This window comes from Sus scrofa, chromosome 3 (genome assembly GCF_054392235.1).
Source record: "Sus scrofa isolate SSC_HxYL_T2T_F1_AM1 chromosome 3, Sscrofa_HxYL_maternal_Yorkshire_Landrace_v2.0, whole genome shotgun sequence".
NCBI lineage: Eukaryota > Metazoa > Chordata > Mammalia > Artiodactyla > Suidae > Sus > Sus scrofa.
In genome coordinates, this window is record NC_139385.1 from 133,773,235 (window position 1) to 133,794,667 (window position 21,433).

The 21,433-nt window shown below is 50.7% G+C and overlaps 1 protein-coding gene across 1 annotated transcript; it reads right to left on the minus strand.

Moving 5' to 3' along the window:
* Nucleotides 1-3,405: 3,405 nt before the first annotated feature.
* Nucleotides 3,406-9,366, minus strand: MYCN (MYCN proto-oncogene, bHLH transcription factor). Its single transcript, XM_003125346.5, has 3 exons — nt 9,176-9,366; nt 7,058-7,967; nt 3,406-4,923 (listed from the first exon to the last, which is right to left on the minus strand). Exons 2-3 carry the CDS (start codon nt 7,848-7,850, stop codon nt 4,319-4,321), a joined length of 1,398 nt encoding a protein of 465 aa, XP_003125394.1. The 5' UTR covers nt 7,851-7,967; nt 9,176-9,366; the 3' UTR covers nt 3,406-4,318.
* Between the last annotated feature and the right edge of the window lie 12,067 nt (nt 9,367-21,433).

Consider the following 21,433-nt stretch of genomic DNA (forward strand, 5'->3'; position numbering starts at 1 on the left):
ACTGCACACCACAGGCAAAAAAAAAAAAAAAAAAAAAAAATCCAAATTAGGATTTTCCAAAGCTAGCCACCATGGGGGTGATGAATGAAAGTCAAACCCAGAAGACCCATCTCCCAAAATGGGCAAAGGATGAACTGGCCGGCACTCCTGGAGGATTGGGTGACTCAGGTGTAAGAACTGGGGAGACCTTGCCAGGGCCACAGAGAGGCGAAAGGATTGTAACCACTGTCACTACAGGGCAGGTGACCTGTGGCCTCAGCCAAGTGGACAAGCCTCCTTAGCCCTGCAGTAGACCAGCAAACCACCCTCCTCCAGCAGCTAGCTCCAAACTGGAGCCTGGAGGAACCTGACTCAGCCCGGGGACCCCGACACCTGTCTCCCCTCCTTCTACACAGCTCCCCCACTGCCCCCGACAAACTTAACTCCCAGGCATTTTATCTTCACGTCCAGCCACCAGTTCCAGATGCTCACTGCTGCCTAGTGCATGTTGTTTCCCCGGCTTGTATTAGCCTGAGGCCTCAGAAAGCGGGTTGGTCGGAGGCCCCCATGTCACCATGCTCACCACGTTCCTTCCTCTGCTGCCTGCTCAGCCCCCAGCCATTCTGCCAGCCTCTGCCAAGTCCCTGTCCTCTGTCCACCACCAGACTTGGGCTTAGAATCAGAGGTGAACGGGAAGCTGTACCTGCTTGAGGGGCCCTCACGGTCAAGGTCAAGGAGGTCCAGGAGGGTGAATAGGATAGTTCTTCTCTTTCCAGAGGCTGGAAAGGGGTCCCCCAGGATAGGACAAAAGCGTATGAGAAGGAGATGACATTGGGTTTGCCATTCCAGGTTGAAAAGGATTTCAATAAACAGAAACTGTGTGACTCAGGAGGAGGGGCTAAGGCAGGACAAGTCAGAGGTGACGTCCCTGTGTCCGGTGTGGCTGGATGGAGGCCTGGGGTTGGCAGAGGGTGACGGAGCTGGTAAGCCAGGGCGGAGACAGCCTCGCAGGCTGGACCAAGGGATTTGGACTTTATCCCATAAGTGGTGGGGAACTGTTGAAAGTTTTCCTGCAGGGAGGCTATTTAGAAGGATTAATATGGAAGCACGCTGTAGACAGATGGATGAGCAGGGGAAAAGTCAACACCACGGAAAGAGCAACGGGCTGATCATCAGCAAACTCCAGGCCCAGGTCTGGCCGTATTGAATCCCACGACCCCATTCAAGAAAGTGAAGCCATTCAGTGAGATGATCTCTAAGCTCCATCCAAGTCCTATGATTTATTGGTCTAATACAGAGCAGTTTCTCCGTCTAAAACTGTTCTTGGAACGCAGAGGAGATCTCTCATGTTATTGAAAGGAGTGGCTCGATTCTTCTTTGACTTCAGCAATGACTTTATAGATAATGGCAGAGCTAAACTGGGTGACACATGCCCTTGAACCAGGGAAGGCAAATAAGAGGTATTTTACTTTAGTTTTAATATTTTAATGCATATTAATGATCCACCTAAGCAAAAGCTTCTCTTTCATGTAAGGTAAAGAACATAAAAAGGTCATTTAACTAGCAGTGAAAAACAAAAGATCATACATACTCAGAGAATAGGCACCAAGTGTGTGGAATGAGAGCATGCACATAAGCTCTGAGCTTCCCAGCAGCCAGAGCAAAAATGGAGCCTGGTCGAAAGTGAGTTTAGGTCCTCATTCATTTCAAGTTTAACCTCCTCCATGACTAGAGTTCCATCTCTTTGAAACACCTAGGTAGGCCCTTTATGGGGACCACAATAAAAGAACCGGGACGTTGAGGTGGGTTTCAATAATCTCAATTACTTTGAGGCCCCTTAATTTTCTTTTGGCTCCCAAATACACAAGGTGCAGAGGCTACTCGGGGATTGGGGGCTTGTAAAATGCAAATGGACAGGAAGTCTTTTTGAATGACAATTCCAAAAGGACTTTCAAAGAGGTTTATCTTCTAGTGTGGGGATGGGGTCAAGTAGGGAGATCAAGGGGCAAAGAGAATTTTACCTGAATTTCAGCAGGCTGATCATGGGTACTGTCCATGGCGATGGCAGCAACCTCACAGCTCAGGAATTGTGGCTGTCAACCGGAGGACCTCAAACTCTAAACCCCACTGGCCTTGGTAAAATGGTCAAAGCAGTCAGGGACCCACAAGGCTGAGACAGGCAAAGCCCTTTGTCATCACCCCTGGTCCCTGTTTTCTTCTGAGCAAAGCAAAAGGGCTTTTCAGTTCAAAGCGACCCTCGGAGATGAATGACACCTCAGAGAAAGGGCCGGGAATACCACTTTGCACCTGAGAGAAGTACTTATACACTCTCAGTTCTGAGAAGCTGAATGCCTCCCAGACAAGGGTTCCCCCCTCCCAACAGGGAAACTCTGAAATGTCCTAATGCTATCTCGGCCCCCTTTCCCCACCCCCTTCCCCTCTCCCCTCCCCCCAATCTGCTGACCTGGCTGTCCTCCAGAACCAGCAAAGGTTAATCCTGCTTCCACCGGGCAGCCCAAGCAACCACAATAACCAGAGAGCCAAGTGCACGGAGCCACAGGAACACGCCAGGGCCTCTTCTAAAGGGCCGAGGAACTGGATCTGGGCCACACAGCTGTCACTCCCCGAGTTACTTCTGAGAATCAGATGGTGAGCTTTTTGAGAAGGGACCAAGCCTCCTCTTTATTTTGCCACCCTTGCACAGGTCCTAGTAAGTTTTAAGAACAACTGTCTTCTGGGAGATGAACTACACTCGATGCCAAAACATAAAGCCATCTGCTGATGGGACAAAGATTACCAACACCGAACATAGCCAATTTGCAGAGTTCCGTGTCTCCCTTTTACTTGTAAAGGATCTGATGGCCCAGCTTAGTTTGGTTAAATGGCCAACATATAGGCAAGTGTTTTGGCGAAGCATCACGTGCCATGGCCTCCACGTGCAATCACTAATCACCTTTGTGTGTAATCTGAGAAAATGCCAGTCTTCCTAAGCAGCTCTCTCCACTCCAGGGGACAATGACCCCTCCCCAACCAGGACTGTACAAATGACTGAAAACCAAGTTCCCAGAGTTCCTATTGTGGTGCAGAAGAAATGAATCTGACTAGCGTCCATGAGGATGCAGGTTTGATCCCTGGCCTTGCTCTGCGGGTTGAGCATCTGGTGTTGCTGAGAGCTGTGATGTAGGTTGCAGATGTGGCATGGATCTGGCGTTGCTGTGGCTGTTGTGTAGGCCAGCAGCTACAGCTCTGATTCTACCCCTAACCTGGCAACCTCCTTATGCCACGGGGGCGGCCCTAAAAAGACCAAAAAAAAAAAAGGAAAGAAAAAAGAAAAAAAAAACAAATTCCCCTCTCCAGGTCCTGCGCTATTTACAACTGCTTCTTAAGGGATAGCTGTTTAACGACTGCTCTCGAGGAAAAGAAAAGTTGCATCATTTAATTGCTATTTATTTTCATAAACATGAGGTATTTCAAAGTGCTATAAGATGCAGCACTAAATATATACATTTTGAAGAAATTAAACACAGAACTTTGCATTTACCCAGTTCTATGCACCAAACATGAACAAATACATTAACCGGAAGAAACAGGCTAGGAAAAAGGCATATATATATAGTAAATTTCTTTACAAAAGTTTCTTAGTTCAAAAAGTGATAAAGTAATATCTACTCAAAACTTTCACAACTCATTTTCATACGAAAATATAAGTATCAAATTTAGTTATGTATCAGCATCATACTAAAGTATACAGGCAGTGTAAGAATTAGTACAGTACATAACAGAGATTAACAATATATTTGTATACAAAACATGCTCCTCAAACATTGAGGTATTACAGTACTTAGGTATGAACTTCCAGTCTAATACTGGCCGCAAAAGCCACCTCTCAATACCCAGGACGTATACAAAAGGCAAGTGTGTCAATGGTATTTACAGAAATGTTCCCCAGGGGTTTCAGTGGCAAACCCCAACGTGGCCTCTGCTGGAAATTAAGCACCATTTTAAAAAGAAGGAATGATTTTCTCTCGTCGGGAAACTTGGAACAAACAAGGTGACTTCCACAGCCCCAGAAGGCTCCCAACTGTCGCAAACTTGGGACCGCCGTCTCGGAGGTGTGACGGAGGAACACACTGCCAGGGCCACCCAGCACCCCTTCCCGCAGGCCCTCTCCGAGGTCCTGGAAGAAGAACCCCAAGTGTCCTGCTCCCCACTCAGATCCAAACTCGACGGGGGGGGACCGATTTGAAAGTAAACCAACATTCTTAATGTCAACACAATGTTTGTTTAAAAAAAAAAAAAATGTGCAAAGCGGCAGTGACTGTCCAGTTCTGAGAAACGTTTAGCAAGTCCGAGCGTGTTCAATTTTCTTGAGCAACTGCTGCTGCCTCGCCTGCAGCTTCTCTTTCTCCAGCAAAAGCTGATGCTCCTCGGCCTGGAGAGAGTGGACGTACTCGGTGGCCTTTTTCAAAATGACCACCTTGGCGGCCTTCTCGTTTTTCACCAGCTCTGGCACGTGGTCCCTGAGGGTGAGGAAGCTGGACCGCAGGTCGTTGCGGCGCTGGCGCTCCAGGATGTTGTGGTTCCGGCGCCGCTCACTGTCCTCCGAGTCAGAGTTGCGGGGGCTCAAGCTCTTGGCCTTGGGGGGGACGACGCTCTTGAGGGGACGTGGGGAGGTTTCACTCTTCATCTTCTTCTGAGGCGGTGCGTCCTCGCTCTCCACGTAGGGAGATGGGGCGGCGTAGTTGTGCTGCTGGTGGATGGGGACACAGCGCTTGAGGATCAGCTCCCCCGCCGGGGCCCGCCCAGGGCCCAGGGCTGCGCTCTTGGGACGCACAGTGATGGTGAAGGTGGTGACAGCTTTGCTGTTGGAGGAGGACCGCCGCTTCTCCACAGTCACCACGTCAATTTCCTCCTCCTCGTCCTCCTCCTCGTCATCTTCGTCATCTTGGAGAACAAGAGGCAGCGTTAGTCTCATGGCGGGACACAACTGAACTCACAGACACACAGGCAACCTGGTTTGCTCATACCGTGACCCCATCAGCACAGGTCTGCAGCGGCACCCGCTTTTTCCTTCCCCCGACTCCTAGCCGTCCAAGCCGTCCATTCAAGCTTGAGCAGGTGGCAGAAGCAGAAAGAGCCTGGGCTTTGGGGCCAGGCAGAATCCTGGCTCCATCACACTAGCTGCCTGACCCTGAGCAAGTTGCTTCATCTTTCTAAGCCTCAGTTTCTCCAGCTATTTACATGGGGGAGAACACCAGAGGTGGACTTGAACAGATTATCTGTAGACAGAGGTTCGGTCGACAGGAAGCTTTCATCCTTGCTAGTCTGCCCCAGACCCGCTTATTTATCTCCATCTCCACACTTGAGAATGGATGCTCCTCATTTTAGGAGCCTCATTTAGCAATTTACACATGGTTGAGGTTGATTTTAAGTCAAACAAACTTAAAGAACAACTTAATTAACTAAGGAAGAAAAATAACCTCGTCTTCCAGGAACCTGAGTTCTATATAGTAAGCGATTTTCACCTAACAAAGATCAAACCTTAACTACAAAGTCCTAATCCACTGGAATCTAAACCCCCAAATCGGGGGTGGGGGGGCACCTCTTCTCAAAGTCACCACCAGCAGCAGCAGCAACAAAGACGTGTAGCTTCATGTGTGCATGTTCGCCTCTCTCCTCATTTATTACCAGGCTCGGATCGAAAATTATTGTTTAAAATGCAAGCATGAAAATCAAAACACTTCTTCTGCTTGATCTGAAGGGGACCGGAAAGCTGAACAATTGTGGGATTTGTTCTAAAGCCGAAATGTGAGGCTGTTCCAGTCTGTGGGTCCCTTTAAGCCAATGTTTTGGTTTTCTGCCAAGAAGACAGCTGTTGGAAGGAAGTGCTTCCTCACCGAAAGCTGTCAAGGCACAGACATTAAAGGGACAGACCCGTTCAAACTGGAGGCTTAGCACCAAGTTTCCTCCCAGGAGCCTCCGAAGACTCCGTCCTCAGGCCCCCAAAGGAAATTTAGGCTTTTTATTCACCTGCATTCTGAAAACACTGGTTTTCAAGGTCCAAAGCTCCCAGCTCCAAGGACAGGGGCTATTCCAGTATTTGGGTAGAGTTCTTCACCTCCAGGCAAAGTCCTGGGATTAACCCTACCCTTCAGTTTCAGCAGAAGGCACACAATAGAACCAATCAATGAGTGCTTCAGGGTGTGTGCATTCCTGGAGGGCCTGCGAAGTGCCCGCCCTCACCTTGAAGGGCTCTGGGTTACAAAACAGGACTCCCCTCTGAAATTAGCCCTGGAATTCTGGCTAGAAGACAAAACCGGGCTGGTTCTCACCGCACACTGTAAAGAGGCGGCGGCCCCCTGAGAATGTACACAACCACTGTTGTACTTGCCGCCAGCTGCTGAATGAAAGGAGGGAGGGGTGGCCTCACCACCCTCAGCCTTTCAGGTCCTCCGCCCGCCGGCTGGCCAGCATATCGCCGCCTGCTGGCCGCAGACCAGGAGCAAATAGCCCACCGCCCACTGAGGAAGGGGGGGGGAGCCCCCAGGTTTAAAAACATAAAATAAATTCGGGGCTCGCCATCCGTGCAATCCCTCCGAACTTTCTGCTTCCTAAATAGGATTTTGCACAAGTATGTCCTTCTCGGGGTGTCTCCCCATCCTTGGCCAGGGCGCGGACTGCCTATTCACCCCTGCGCTAACAGGTCCTGCCCAGGCAATGTGGGCAGCCAGCCTCTGAACCCCAACCCGGCTTTAGTTACTCAACTTTTCCTGTGTTCCCTCTTCCGAGGGCGCTGCAGAGAGAAATGGGGCTCTGGATGGGGACCAGTGATGGAATCAGGTTCCTGGAGGGGGCTGAGGGACCCTCAGTGGAGGTGGGGCACGGGGGAAAACCCTCTTACAGCGTTCACGCCCCCTCTCCTGCTTACCCTGGGGATCGGCTTGGAGAGCACATCCCAGCCACCGGCGCCACCTCCAAAATACTCTCCCCTAAAGCTAAACCCCACGGACAACAAACGGAGCGCCACCCCGAGCCCCTGGACCTCAGGGAGGCAGCCGGACCCCGGCTCGCTCTTTACCTGAGTCGCTCAGGGTGTCCTCTCCGGAGGTGCTGAGGGCCTTGTGGTCACTGCCGCTGGCCGGGCGGCCGCCGGGGCGGGGAAGGGCGGCCACCGGGGCTCCCGCCGGGGCTGCGGCACTCGCCCCCGAGACGATCACGGTGCCCGCCGCCGGGGCAACGGCCGGGGCAGCGGGCGCGGGCGCGGGCTCGCGCTTGTTCACCGGGAATGGGAAGACCACGGCAGGATCCACGCACTCGGCGGCCGGGTGGGCGAGCTCGGTGGGCAGGGCGGCCCCCGCGCGGCCCGGCCCCGCAGCCGCCGCGCTGTGCCCGCGGCCCCCCGGGCTGGTGGCGCCCGCGCCCGGGACCGGAGCTGCAGGGCCCGCGGCGGGCGGCCGGCCGTGCTGCAACTTCTCGCTCACGGCGCGCTCCAGCTTCTCGCGGGCGGAGAAGCCGCTCCACATGCAGTCCTGGAGGATGACCGGGTTGGGGGTGAGGCCGCCCAGGCCCCCCAGGCCGAACGCGTCCTCCTCCGCCGGGTTGCCCCACAGGTCGGCCTCGGGCAGCAGCATCTCGGTGGCCCAGTTCGGGGGCTCCGGGCTGTGCTCCGGGAAGGCACGGCTGGGCGACAGCGGGGGCGTGGGCAACAGCTCAAACTTCTTCCAGATGTCCTCCCCCGGGGGGGTCGAGTCGGGGCCGCCGAAGTAGAAGTCATCTTCGTCTGGGTAGAAGCAGGGCTGCAGCGAGTCAAACTCGAGGTCGGGGTTCTTGCAGATCATCCCTGGCATGGTGGACGCGGTGCAGCTCGGCATCGGCTCGCCTCCTGGCCGCCGAATGAGGGCTTCTTTCCGCTTCGCTCTTTTTAGTTCGGGGGGTGCTTCCTTCCCGTGGGGGGCGCGGAGGGCGGGGGCCCGCGCCAACCTCCGACACTGCAACCGACAGACACACCAGGAGAGGGTTGGCAAGCGGAGCCGGATGGGGGGGGGCGGCAGTGGTCACCCCCTCTCACCCGGTTCCTCAATCTCCCCTCCAAGCCCCCCACTCTGCCCAGGGCTCCCGAAGGTGGAGGAAGTTGTGTCTCTCGCTCTCTCCCTCCCTCCTTTTGTGTACAAGCTGTCTACGACAGGGGGTGGGAGGGGGCATGCAGATGCGGGGGGTGGTGGCATGGCTCTGCAACTTTGGAAACTGCCATTTCATTCACACAAGGCAACGCCTGGGGGAGGGGGCTGTTCAAGGCTGCAGAATTCTAGCTCCCACCAGCTCGCCGACAATCCCGGTTGCACCCAAGTAGGGCCAGCTGCTCCAAGGAAGCCCCAGGCTCCAACCCAGGTACCGGGCACCGGCTTTGGAGTGCCCTCGGTCCCCGCTTTGTAAAATTGCAACCTGGGGAGCGCAAGCGATAGTGGGGGATTGAGGAAACTTTGCAAATGGAAAAATCCTTTCTCTAGACCGAGACCAACAACAGGCACCCAAATCCAGACACCCCCCCCCAACTGAGCAGACGCCCCCGGCATCCACCCGCTGCAGGGGGAGTACTGCCAATAGCTGGTTTTGAACCCCTCTAACCCACTCCCCCACTGTTTCAAACCCCCAACAACGTCCTCTTCCTGGGAGAGAGGAGCGCCTGGACCCCAGTTCCCGGCAATGATTTAGGGGCACCAGCGCGGGGAGGGTCGCCGGGAGAACCGCGTCTCCTCCAAGCTGGAGCAGCCTGGAGCAGCCGTGACCCAGATTACCACCGTGACGGCCTCGCCCTGCTTAACCCTCCCTTCTTCCTCTGGGGGCGACCTTTGGAGAAGAACCCAGCTTTGGAGTGGGGGCGCACCGGCTCCCCGTCAGCTCAATTGCAGACAAATGTTCTAGAGAAGGGTGAATTTCTTTTCGACGAAGCCATTACAACCCCCTGGCAAGGGCAGTAAAAGGATTAGGGCGGGTCTCTCCCAGCCCGGGAGGCTTCGGGACTGGAACTGGCTTTTCAGGGGAACCCCCGAGATGGTTTTGTTTCCGAAGCAGAAACAGTCCCCCGGGCATATTCGGGCGCCCTGTGCGCCAGCCGCGATCCTGTCCAGGGTTTGCCTTCCCGCCGCGCTATAGCCGCTCCGGGGGCGCCGGGCTGTTTGCAACCCCCGCTTCTTACCTCCCGCCGACTGCCGGGGATCCAGAGGCGATTCTTTGCGGGGGGTCCCGGGGTGGCCAGGGGGCGGGGGGTGGTCCTCGGGTGACTGCAGTCTGTGCGCGCTTGCGCCTGGCTAGCGCTCGCTCGGCTCCAACCCAGTTCCCAGGAGCCCCCCGCATCCACCCTGCGCGTCCAGACAGATGACTGTCACTGGCTGCGCTTTGAAGCTCGGGGGATATTATTAACTGAAAAATCTGACACACCCGGGGGGCGGGGAGAGAAGGGGGCTGCGGCACAGACAAGGGGGAGGGAGAACGGCAGAGGAAAGCGGCTTTACCCCGCCCTCTTGATTTCCATAAAAATCAGGGGAGGCGCCAAGGCTTTCGCGCCAAAAGCCACTTGCTTTTCTTCTTTGCAGAGAGGAGGCTGCAAAGCTGGGAAGCCCGGGGCGTGCTCCTCCCGCCCTTTTAGGCCCCCGAGCTTGCACCCGGTGCACTCTGCGGACCAGCTGCGCGCCGAGTGGTGCAATGCAGCACCCACCCGGCGGGCCTGGCAATTGCTTAGCATTAAAAAAAAATTTTTTCCGGAGGGTTCCGGGGGTGTTGTTGGGATTGGGGGAGTGGTTCCGAGCCTCCTAACCCAGCCTCCACCTCGACTGCGTTAGTGTGCTGCTGAGCGCCAGGCCAAGGTCCAGCCGGCCCGTGCGGGGGGTTGGGGGCTGCTTAAGAGCTGTCTCTATCTGCTTAAAGCTGGACCCAGGGAACGAGGTGGGAGGGAGAGGACGCGCCCATTTAGGAGCGAGACCGCAGAAGATTTCTAGTTTTAAATTGAAAGGAGAGGGGCGCCCCCTTGTTTGAAAATAAATAAATAACTGCGGGCTAGGAGGGTGGCGTCGCGGTGTTTTCTCCGGCCGAAGGCGACACCTCGCGGAGACCGAGCAGAAAGCGGAGCTGCCGGGCCGGTCTCGGGGGTCCGAGCGGGGCCACCCGCCGCCCCTGCCGCCCTGTCAACCTGTCATCACCGCCGCACGGGAGGTGGCGGCTCGGTTCGGCTCGGCTTCCGAAGGGAATGGGTGGCCGCCGTTCCCCAGGGTTCCCAAGTCAGCCTTTCAAAGCCAGCGATTTCCCGAATTCCAGGGGGACGGATCAGGTTCTCGGAGGAATTGCCAGGCACACCTCCTGGAGCCCAAACCTCGACATGGAAACCTTGGCTTCAAATTGCTGGAAGCAAAAAGGCCAGCGGCTAGCGCTACTGGGCCTCTTTGTGCCTGGGTCTCTTCAGTTGTGAAATGGAGTTAGTACTGGTGTTTACCTCATAGGGTGGTTGTGAGAACTAATTTCGAAAGCGCTCGGAACGGTGCCCAGCGCGGGACAAGTGTTGAGTGTCAGCTATTGTTATTGACAGATCCTGATAGATCCTTCTGGGGAAATTAACACCCACCCCACCGCTGCTATCAAATCCTCACGTCGCTCAGGTCTAGCTTTCCTGCAGGTGTGTGTGCGTTGGGGGGGGGGGGTGTTCCACCATCCTAGCCCCTGTCCCCAAACTCCCCAGGAACAGCTGGAGCCTCCCCAGCAGCCCCCTTCGCCACCAAATACACAACGGAAGTGGAATTTCCTCTGGAAAAATGTTCCTCCCGGGGTGAAGGGTTGCTCTCCTAGCCCCCCAGATGGGGGTGGGAGAGCTTCTCCCACCTCCTTTTTCCCCAAGCTGGAATGCCACTCCTCCTGGTCATTCGCCTCTGCATTCAAACCAGTCACGGAGGAGGCTGTGGAGGGTCGGGGGCAGCCTGTAAGACGCTCCCCTATTAGCATTTGTGAAGGCTCTTCCAGCCTTTACCCTGGGTGCCTACATAATTCTGGGGAGAAAGTCAGGTTCCCAGAGTTCTAGGAAGTGGCCCATGAATGAGGATGAGCGGCTCTCCCAAACGCCTTTCTTATTATTATTTCCTTCCCATATGGAAAGCTCTAAACCTTTGCAAAAGCCTTTCAGCACCCCCCGACTTTTGCCTTTCCCTAACCCCTTAATCTAAACCTAGCCCTCCCGCTGCATTCATCCCAAGGATCCTGGATTTCCCTACACAACGCTTACCTTCTTTTGTAATTATATTTGCCTGAGAAGTTTCCTTTCAGGACCGTTTCCCCCGCACCCCCCATCCCCGACCTGTGGGGAAAGAGGCTGGGTCTTCCTCGCCGTCTTCAGGCCTGCTGTGTCTGTTTTGCTCAGGGAGGTGTCCTCAGAGCAAAGCAGCTGGTTATCCATACACGGTACGTTGTCCTGGAATAAGTCCTTCTGAAGAAGCCAAAGAAGCTTCAAAGAGTTTCTGCTTATCGGCCACAGAGGGAAAGACATGAATGCCGACCCTCAGATCCTCAGCAGCCCCAGGAAAGGCCCTCCGAATTGCCTGCCCCACTTTTTTTTTTACCAAAACAGCAGGAGGACTGTTACATTCACGGGCCCTGTAGCTACATGGAAAAGTCCTACCATGGGAGTTCCCATTGTGGCTCAGTGGTTAACGAACCCGACTAGGAACCATGGGGTTGCAGGTTCGATCCCTGGCCTTGCTCAGTGGGTTAAGGATCTGGCGTTGCCATGAGCTGTGGTGCAGGTTGCAGACGAAGCTTGGACCCTGTGTTGCTGTGGCGTGGGCCGGTGGCTACAGCTCCAATTAGACCCCTAGCCTGGAACCTCCATATGCCACGAGAGCAGCCCAAGAAATGGCAAAAAAAAAAAAAAAAGGACAAAATAATAATAATAATAATAAAAGTCCTACCTTGTCCTTTCTCTCTAGACCCATGCCCTTCACCACTTGGTCAAGGGACAAAGTGCAGCAGAAAAAGAAAAGACAAGGCCTGGTGCCTGTGCCTCCGAGCAAATCCTGTATCCTTCCTCCGGACCTCAATCTCTAATCTCCTCCTTTTCGGGCAAACCAGTAATTACTGACAAGTCTGAATTTGAAGTTTAACAGAATGATAAAATTCAACAAGTATTTATGGGCACCTCCATTTGCAAAAGGAAAGATAAAAGACTTGGTCCATGGAGAAAGCCTTGCTGCTGTTGGTTCCTGGTCTACTTGTAGAGAAAACCTGCAAATTCCACTTAAAGCTGTTGAAACACCCTCAGACGATGTGGACACCCACGAAAGACATCTTTAGACGACTTAGAACACGGGCTCAGCCGGCATGGACTGTCCCAATTCAGGACAGAGATGAATGAAGTGAGATACCTAAAATGGACCAGCAGATAGGACAGTTATACACAGGATTTGGTTTATAAATCAGGAGATTTTTGAGGGAGGAGAATGTTTTAGTCTACAAATCCCTTCTTTATTAAAATAAAAACAAACCACACACACACACACACACACACACACACACACACACTCAGAAGGGTTCAACACAGGACTGGCTAGCAGATCAAAACCCTCTAAGGGGTTTTCCCAGATCATGAGTCAAAGATGCAGCTTCAGGGACCACGGTTTCTCCTGGGAACCTTACTGGGCCCCTCTCTGAAATGTGTGCATTTTTTGCTGATTAAATACTTTTTAAATCCCTGGCTCTTTTTTTGCTCTTTAGGGCCACACCCCACAGCAGACAGAAGTTTCCAGGCTAGGGGTCCAATAGGAGCTGTAGCCGCCGGCTTACACCACACTACAGCCACAGGAACGCAGGATCCGAGCCTCGTCTGCGACCTACATCACAGCTCACTGCAATGCCGGATCCTTTTAACCCAGTGAGCGAGGCCAGGGATCGAACCGGCCTCTTCAGGGATACTGGTCAGGTTCCTTACTGCTGAGTCACAACAGGAACTTCTGACTCTTCATTTAGAATAAAGTAAAGCTAGCTCCCTGACTTACCCAGTTACCAATGGATTTCATTTTTAAAAACCTAAATTTTTTAAACCTAAAAAAGATTTAAATAGGAAAAGTAAGAGTATAAAAGTAAAGAAAATATTTATTGGAGCTCTTTCGAAGACTGATAGTCCAAAAACACAGAAGGAAAAATTTAACCTATTTGACGACGATAAAAATGTTAAATTACAGTTAAAGCACATCCTATACTAAGTCAAAAAGCAACAGAGTGATAGATAAATTCTTGCCTCATCTATAGGCGACAAAGCGTATATCTCTCACACACACAAAGAGCTCCTACACATTGAAGAGAAAAACAGCCCAATCGAAATAAGGGTCCACGATGAGAGTAGGTAATTCACTGAATAGGAAATGCAAATTGTCCATAAACATATGAAAAGATGCTCAGCTTCACTAGTAGTCAGGGAAATGCAAATTAAATCTGAAGGAGATTAACATTTTTTGGTCTAGCAGATTGGCCCAAGTGTTGGCAGTGCTGGGGAGGGGGTTGGGGACCCTCTCTTACACGGTTGGTGTTCCAGCCCCAAGAGGAAAGGCAATCCCTGTCTCCTAAATCCATCCTACGGGAAATAATAAAAAATACGTAAAACAACATAAACAAGGAACTGTGTCACAACATCGTCCTCGATAACAAAAATACAAAAATATTATCAATAATCATAGGAAAAGGGTTGAATCTGCCATCATATATCCAAGCAGTGAAATAATGTGAAGCTATTAAAAATGTGTTAGAGCTGTAGGCACTGATTTGGAAATATCCACGTGTGAAGGGTTAGTCAGCCAGGCCTGGGTGAGCGGTCTGCCATCTTGGTTATATGTGTACTTAGCTATGTCTGCGTAAACCCAGCCACACATTGGGTGGAAGGCATTTGTTAGGAGGGTTTACTTAGAAGAAAGGAAACGGGGGCGGGGGGGCTGCGAAACGTTGCTCTTCAGGTAGTATTTTTGAATCTGTGGGATTATGAGCAAATTTAAATTTTTGATGGGTTTTTTTTTTCAAAACAATACTTGTATTACTCTCCAAGGAGGCTCATCAGGAAGCGGATCATTTGGGGAGGTAAAGGATCCCTTTGTGAAGCCTCAACTCTTCCCCAAAGTTCTTTGTCTCCCAGGCGGGTTGGCATGCTTTCTGCCCAAATGGGGGCTGAACTACATCAGCTGAGAGTGGGGTCAAAGAAATAAAATGGCCTGGTTTAATTAGGATTAGACTCCAGCCACCCGAAGCCATTGAAAATAGATGATGTTGGGTGGGCCCAAAGCAAGACTTAGATTTTTTTGACTTCTGAGCCCAGAGGAAAATTTGCGATCCGGCATTGAGAGTTTTGGGGGTGGGGAGTTTTACTGGGAACTGCAACGGTTTTGTCTAAAACAAAGTTTATTCTCGTTGAATGCCAGTAATTTAATCACAGATTCAGAAAATGAGATGTGTCCAACAGGCCCTGTACTCCCTTCAGAGACTGATTTCGCATCTTTTGAGGCAGCTTAAGCACCCTTCCCCCACTGGGAAGCCTTCTTTCAAGCTTAGCACATAACAGAGTCTTTGAGAAGCACGAAGATGGAGTGAGAGTAAAAATGGCTTGAAAACTGCAAAGAGCTCTGTGGGAGATTGTTGCTATAGCCTTGGAACTCCCATTTATCTGCTTTTCTTGATGCGAAAAGGCAAGACCAGGAAAACTGTCCTGGGAGAAAGGGAAGCTGCTTAGGGTCAGGCGCCAAGGGGCAGGGTGGGGTGGGGCAAAGAGGGCTTCACTCTGTAGACCTCAGATTTGAATCCTCTGCGCCAGGGGGGTTTGCACAGAGGGGACGCCAGTCTTAATGGGCACCTGTAAGGGCCACAAGGAATTTTGACTAAAGATCTGGTCTTCAGATTCATTTGAAACTGCCTCTTAGAAAGAACAGCAGGTGTTCCTGACATGGCTCAGTGGTTAGCAAAGCTGACTAGCATCCATGAGGATGCGGGTTGGTTCGATCCCTGGTCTCGCTCAGTGGATTAAGGATCTGGCGTTGCTGTGAGCTGTGGTGTAGGTTGCAGATGAAGCTTGGACCCTGTGTTGCTGTGGCGTGGGCCGGTGGCTACAGGTCTAGTAGCCTGGGAACCTCCATATGCCATGGGTTCAGCCTTAAAAACACACACACACACACACACACACACACACACACACACACACACGGCAAAAAAGAAAGAGAGAGAGCGAAAGCAAGCAAGCAAGATGGGAAGGAAGGGAGAAAGAAAGAAAGAAAGAACAGCCATTATACACCAGGCACTTTACGGATGCTCCCACCCATCGCCTCCTAATCCTCAGGGAGTACAATTTAATTTAAAGATGCCGAAATTGGAGTTGCCATGGTGGCACAGCAGAAACGAATCCCACTAGGGACCATGAGATTTCAGGTTCGATCCCTGCAATCCTTTTCACATGGAATCTTCTTTGCCTAGGACTACTTTCCAGTCTCAATGATTTAATTTGGTTGAGTGTGTCCATATTTCTTCAGTGGAGGTGTTCGGATCTTTTCTTCTGGTGGTGACCTCTCAACATCCTTGAGTGCAGGAGACATTCCTTAGAGCCCAGACCCACCCGCATATCTGCCTTGGAGGGGGGATGGGGGGTTCCTTGTGTTTAAATGGTGACAAGTGACCGGCCCACTGCTGCTTCTGGCCTAGAAAATCCTTTTCTGTTCCAAATCCTGTCCTCAGAGATCAGCTGGAGACCCTCCAGGAAGTGATGCCGATCTTTCCCCAGACCCCACTCTTCCCTCCAAATCTCCATCAATTGTTGACTGCCGGCAGCATAATCCAGCCGTGCTCTTTATCAGATTCATGTGTAGGTGTGGCTCGTCTAACACGATTAGCCGTTCCTGAGTGGAAGGAACCTTCCCCACCACTGACTGGGGGCCAGAGAGATCTGCCAGATGAGCCAATCCAGACAGCTACTCCCAGCCTTAATTTCGGCATCTTGATTTATTTATTTGTCTTTTTAGGGCTGCCCCCGCAGCATATGGAGGCTCCCAGGCTAGCCAATCGGAGCTACAGGAACACCAGATCTGAGCCGAATCTTCAGCCTACACCACAGCTCATGGCAATGCCAGATCCTTAGCCCACTGAGCGAGACCAGGGATCGAACCTGCAACCTCATGGTTCCTAGTCAGATTCATTTCCACTGTGCCACAACAGGAACTCCAATTCCAACATCTTTAAATTCAATTAGCATTCCCTGAGGATTAAGGGGCGGGAAGCCATGGAGCAGTCATAAAGCCCCTAGTTTATAATGATGAGCACTGAGTTAGTTCTCTCTTGTCCTGGAGGCAACCTGCCTACCAGGGCTCAGTGACGCTAACTTGGGTTCCAGACAGCACTTGGGTTCCAGGTTAAGACTTCTTTTTTTTTTTTTTTGTCTTTTTGCCATTTCTTGGGCCGCTCCCGCAGCATATGGAGGTTCCTGGTCGAATCGGAGCTGCAGCTGCCAGCCTACGCCAGAGCCACAGCAACGCAGGACCCGAGCCACGTCTACGACCTACACCACAGCTCACGGCAACGCCGGAACCCTGACCCACTGAGCAAGGGCAGGGATCGAACCTGCAACCCCATGGTTCCTAGTCGGGTTCGTTAACCACTGCGCCACGACGGGAACTCCCAGGTTAAGACTTCTGAAGCTGGACCTCTGGTTCTCTGGGACTCGTTAGTAATCCTTTCTCCAACTAGAATTTCCCCTGGATGGCTTCGCCTCCCTTTTAGCTTGTCCATGACCCAGGGAACTTTGGACGTGGAGGAATGTGGTACAAAGTCAAGGTAGCGTAAGGTAGTGGGAGTGAGAGGACAGGCCCCCGGGGGTGGGGGGGGGAGGGGAGGGAGTTCTTCAAGCCTGGAGTTGTGAATCCATTGTCGAGGTGTCTTTCGTTGGTCATTTAACTTCTTTTGGCCTCAGTTTCTTGGTTCATTAAATGGGAATAAGGAATCTCATTCCTGCCACTATTCCACAAGGTACAAATGATGTCTGTAGAGCAGTGGGTTTATTATTTTGTTTTGTTTTGTTTTATTTTATTTTATTTTATTTTATTTTATTTGCTTTTTAGGGCTGCACCCTCAGCATATGGAAGTTCCCAGGCTCATGGTCGAATCAGAGCTACAGCTGTCAACCTACACCACAGCTCACAGCAACCCCGGATCTTTAACCCACTGAGTGAGGCCAGGGATTGAACCCGCAGCCTCATGGGCACCAGTTGGATTCGTTTCCCCTGCACCACAATGGGAACTCCCAAAAAAGGGGGTTTAGATTCAGAAATTAAGTCTAATGTCCTAGGGTTATATTGTTTCCACATCTTTGACAAGTCTACTTCCAGAGCCTCGGTGTTCACATCTGCGAACCCTTATAATAATCCCCTTTATACTGCAACAGAGCAGAGAGAAGATTTGGCATCAAAATAAGGCCATGTACCCCACATCATATTATGGACTCCTAGAAACGGTGGAGGTGAAGCTGTGCTTGAAAAATGGTAAAACACGTAGCCAGGGCTGTTTGGGATGGACACTTGAGAATCATCTTATGAAGATGGTCATATTTCCTGATAAGTGGTATCAAATCCAAAAACCTGTCAAAGAGACAGATGGCATTCTTAGCACAAAAGAGGAAACCAATTAGAAGTTAAAATACAGAAAATGGGAACTTGTAAATGCTAACAAATTGTTTCAGTGCGGAAGACAGCTCTATTCCCTGCCACTTGCTGTGGAAGGTTTCTGTCTGTCTGGTTCGGCAGTGTTCACAGGCACTGGCTGTTTGAGTCTAAAGAAACCTTACAGACCCTGTCTTCTCACCCGCTTGATTTCCAGCTTGAATACCTAACCTGAGTTCTTGGGCAGATGCTGACAGGTGTACCTTGCCACTCACATAGCGACAGATTGTTTCTTTGAAGCTCAAAAATGAACAAGAAACACCAGGCTTTAAGAAGCAATTTTCGGAGTTCCCGTCGTGGCGCAGTGGTTAATGAATCCGACTAGGAACCATGAGTTTGCAGGTTCCATCTCTGCCGTTGCTCAGTGGGTTAACCATCCGGCGTTGCCGTGAGCTGTGGTGTAGGTTGCAGACGCAGCTTGGATCTGGTGTTGCTGTGGTTCTGGTGTAGGCTGGCGGCTACAGCTGCTATTAGACCCCTAGCCTGGGAACCTCCATATGCCGCTGGAGCGGCCCAAGAAATGGCAAAAAGACAGAAAAAAAAAAAAAAGGAGCAATATTCAAATACTATACTTGTATTCATTCAACCTATCAGTAAACACACATACATATGTAACTTCTGCTCTCAGGGTGCACAAGCCAGTGGGGATGATAGACAAAAGGAAAAGTTCATTAAACTTATTGTATTTTAGAATATATTGTGAGCACAGAAGAAAGACCCTCCCCCTCCATCTGAGGGAGTAGAGCACGGCTTAGACTGGGAGATATTTAAGCTATGGGATGAGAAACAAGTTTGCCCAGGATATAGCAGTAGGTAAGTTGTGCTAGTCAGGATGGGTGAGGTTATGCTGGAGCAACAAAAACAACAACGACAAAACCCCTAAATCTCAGTGACTTAATGTAACAAAAGCTTCTGGGTTTGGGGTTTTTGCGTTTTTGTTTTTTGTTTTTTCTCTCTTTACATGTTATAGCATCCTTATTGAAGAAGCAACCCCCCCCCATGGAAAAGAAGAAGAGGAGAAAGAAGAAGGAGGAGGAGAAAAAGGAGGAGGCGGCAAGAAATAAATCAAGAGTGATTTAGATGATCCCTAGTTGGACAAAATGGTTTGGGAAAAAGAAACTCAGATGTGGTTGTTCCAAAGAAGCCTCATAAGCTAAAGATACAGACAATAAATCTAGAGAGAAAGATGTTTTGAAGACCACTGTGTGGCTCCAGCTTTTAGGACTCAGCTCACTCAAGGATGGAACCCCAGGCTGCCTCCCACCCTACACTCTTTCTGCTCCTCTGACCCACCTGCCATGGCTTGTAACCTGTACCATTCAGTACATTCTCAAGGGCAAGGGCGGGGGGGTTATTAGAGCTTTTTGTTTTTCATGGTACATGGTCATACCTGACACAAGGGATGTGCTCACGGAATATTTGTGGAATGAGTGAATGAATTTCTCTGTTCTCCCCCCAAAAGACTCATCTCTCTGTAGTCTAGAATGTCAGAACCAGCATCCCATAGAAAAGGGAGGCAGTGGACATGTAGTTTTTAGATTTGGTTTTGGTACCCCCAGCCCTTATTTAAAAAACAATAATTAGGGAGCTCAGTGGTAATGAACCTGACTAGTATCCATGAGGATGCGGGTTCGATCCCTGGCCTCCGTCAGTGGGTTATTCAGCATTGCTGTGAGCTGTGGTGTAGGTTGCAGATGCATCCTGGATCCCGTGTTGCTGTGGCTGTGGTGTAGGCCAGCAGCTACAGCTCTGATCCAACCCCTAGCCTGAGAACTTCCATATTCCACAGATACAGCACTTAAGAAAAACACAAAAAATAAATAAAAATAAAAAATAATAACTGTTTTACACTAAACCCAGAATTTTTACAAAATGAGATAAAAGTGGGATGGCTCTGGTTGATAGTTTAGTGGGGGACCCTGAACCCCACTTTCTCAGCTGTCTTCTAGCTCCCTCTAAAGGAAATTCTGGGCATCTTTAGGATTTTCCAATTCAGACTGAAAGTTGAGAAAGCAAAGCCCAGAAATCAGAAACCCTCGCACTTTCTCACGTTTCCAGCTTTCATCGCCTCCTGCTGTTGAAACCTTCATTGCCATGAGCTGTAGTGTAGGTCACAGACAAGCCTCAGATCTGGCATTACTGTGGCTGTGGTGTAGGCTGGCAGCTGCAGCTCCAATTCGACCCCTAGCCTGGAAACTTCCATATGCCGTGGTTGTGGCCCTAAAAAAGCCCCCCAAAAAACCCAAAGTCAGCCTTAGATGATCCCAGGCTCTCCATTCACCTTTGAAACCATAAAGATAGATGCAGGAAGTTTTCACTTTGGGAACCTGGGAGTGAGTGGGGTCCCCTTCCCCATCTCCATCCTCGTGGAGGCCCAGGAACCCCAGTGCCAAGCCCGGAGACCCTCCTCTAAGCTACTCTTCAGGTAGTTGGGGCCACGGCACCCCAAGAGGGGTGGATGTGCCCAGGTTGGGGCAGAAGCCAGCTGGCCCAACAAGTACAGGCTCCACTGTCTTGCCTTTGGTGATTTCTTGCATGAGGCAAGCACGTCAGGATGCTCAGCAAGCCCTGTGGACCACTGACAACTGCGATTAGACAAAGAGGAGCCCATCCTTGAAGCCACATGTCCCAGAACACCATTCCTCCAAAAGGGAGGAATAGCCTCAGTTCTGCATGTTCCATGAGGTCAGATGCCAAGGGGTCACTGTGCTCCTTTTCAGGTCCCTCTGCTGGCTGAGGACCTTGATGAGTCAGATCAGGGAAAAGCAGGTTTGCGAAGTAGCCCGACACACCCCCTTTCCTCCACCTCCCTGCCCACGCCCGGCCTCCTGGCCGGCCGCTTGGACGCCTCTTTGAACCTCAGTCTCCTCAGGCTTCCAATGGGAATGATCACCGGTCCCTCCATCCTGGCAGGACTGCTGTCACTGTCACCTGTGACCAAGTGCGCCATGCAACTGGAGTGATGGTCAATATTACAAAAATAATCTCCACTCATTCAGAATTCCCTGATTGTCTTATCTGGATTATTTCCCCACCTGCTGTCTGGATCTATGCCATATTTTAGAGATGAGATAATCAGATGTTAGCTTGAGTGTTTCTGTTTTCCGCCAACTGTTTAGAATCATGGACTCGAAACATCACTTTCCACTGGCATTATTTCTGCTAAAACCCTTCTTTAAAAACCCATCAGAATAATATATGGCTAAGAATAACATATAGCTTCTTTCAAAGCCCATCAGAATAATATATAGCTACTGTGTTAGAGGAAAAAAGAAGCTGTAGAGCAATATAGAGCATGAGCTCATTTTTGAAGGGAAAACATCGTTATGTGCTTATTTATGCAGATCTGAAATGTTATACACCAAACTGTTTAGTGGAATCCTCGGGGTCTGAGATTATTTAAGGATTGAGGCGGGATGGTAAGGGAATTTTCATTTATTTGTCTAATATTTGAATTTTTTAAAACCATAATTGGCTATTACTTATTTAAACTTTTAAAATTAAAAATATAGTATTTTTAAAATTCATAAAATTTTAAACATTAGCAGATGCGTTAAACATATGGCCCTGAAATATATCTTAATAGACGGTTATATCTGTTTTTACTGTTTAATTTTCTAAATAAGTTACATGAACATTCTCTGACACATTTGAAATTGGAACTTACACTCCTAATCACTGCATTTATTGAACACCTGCTGTATCCCAGGCTGAATGCCAGGTACTTGGTAGGCATCTTC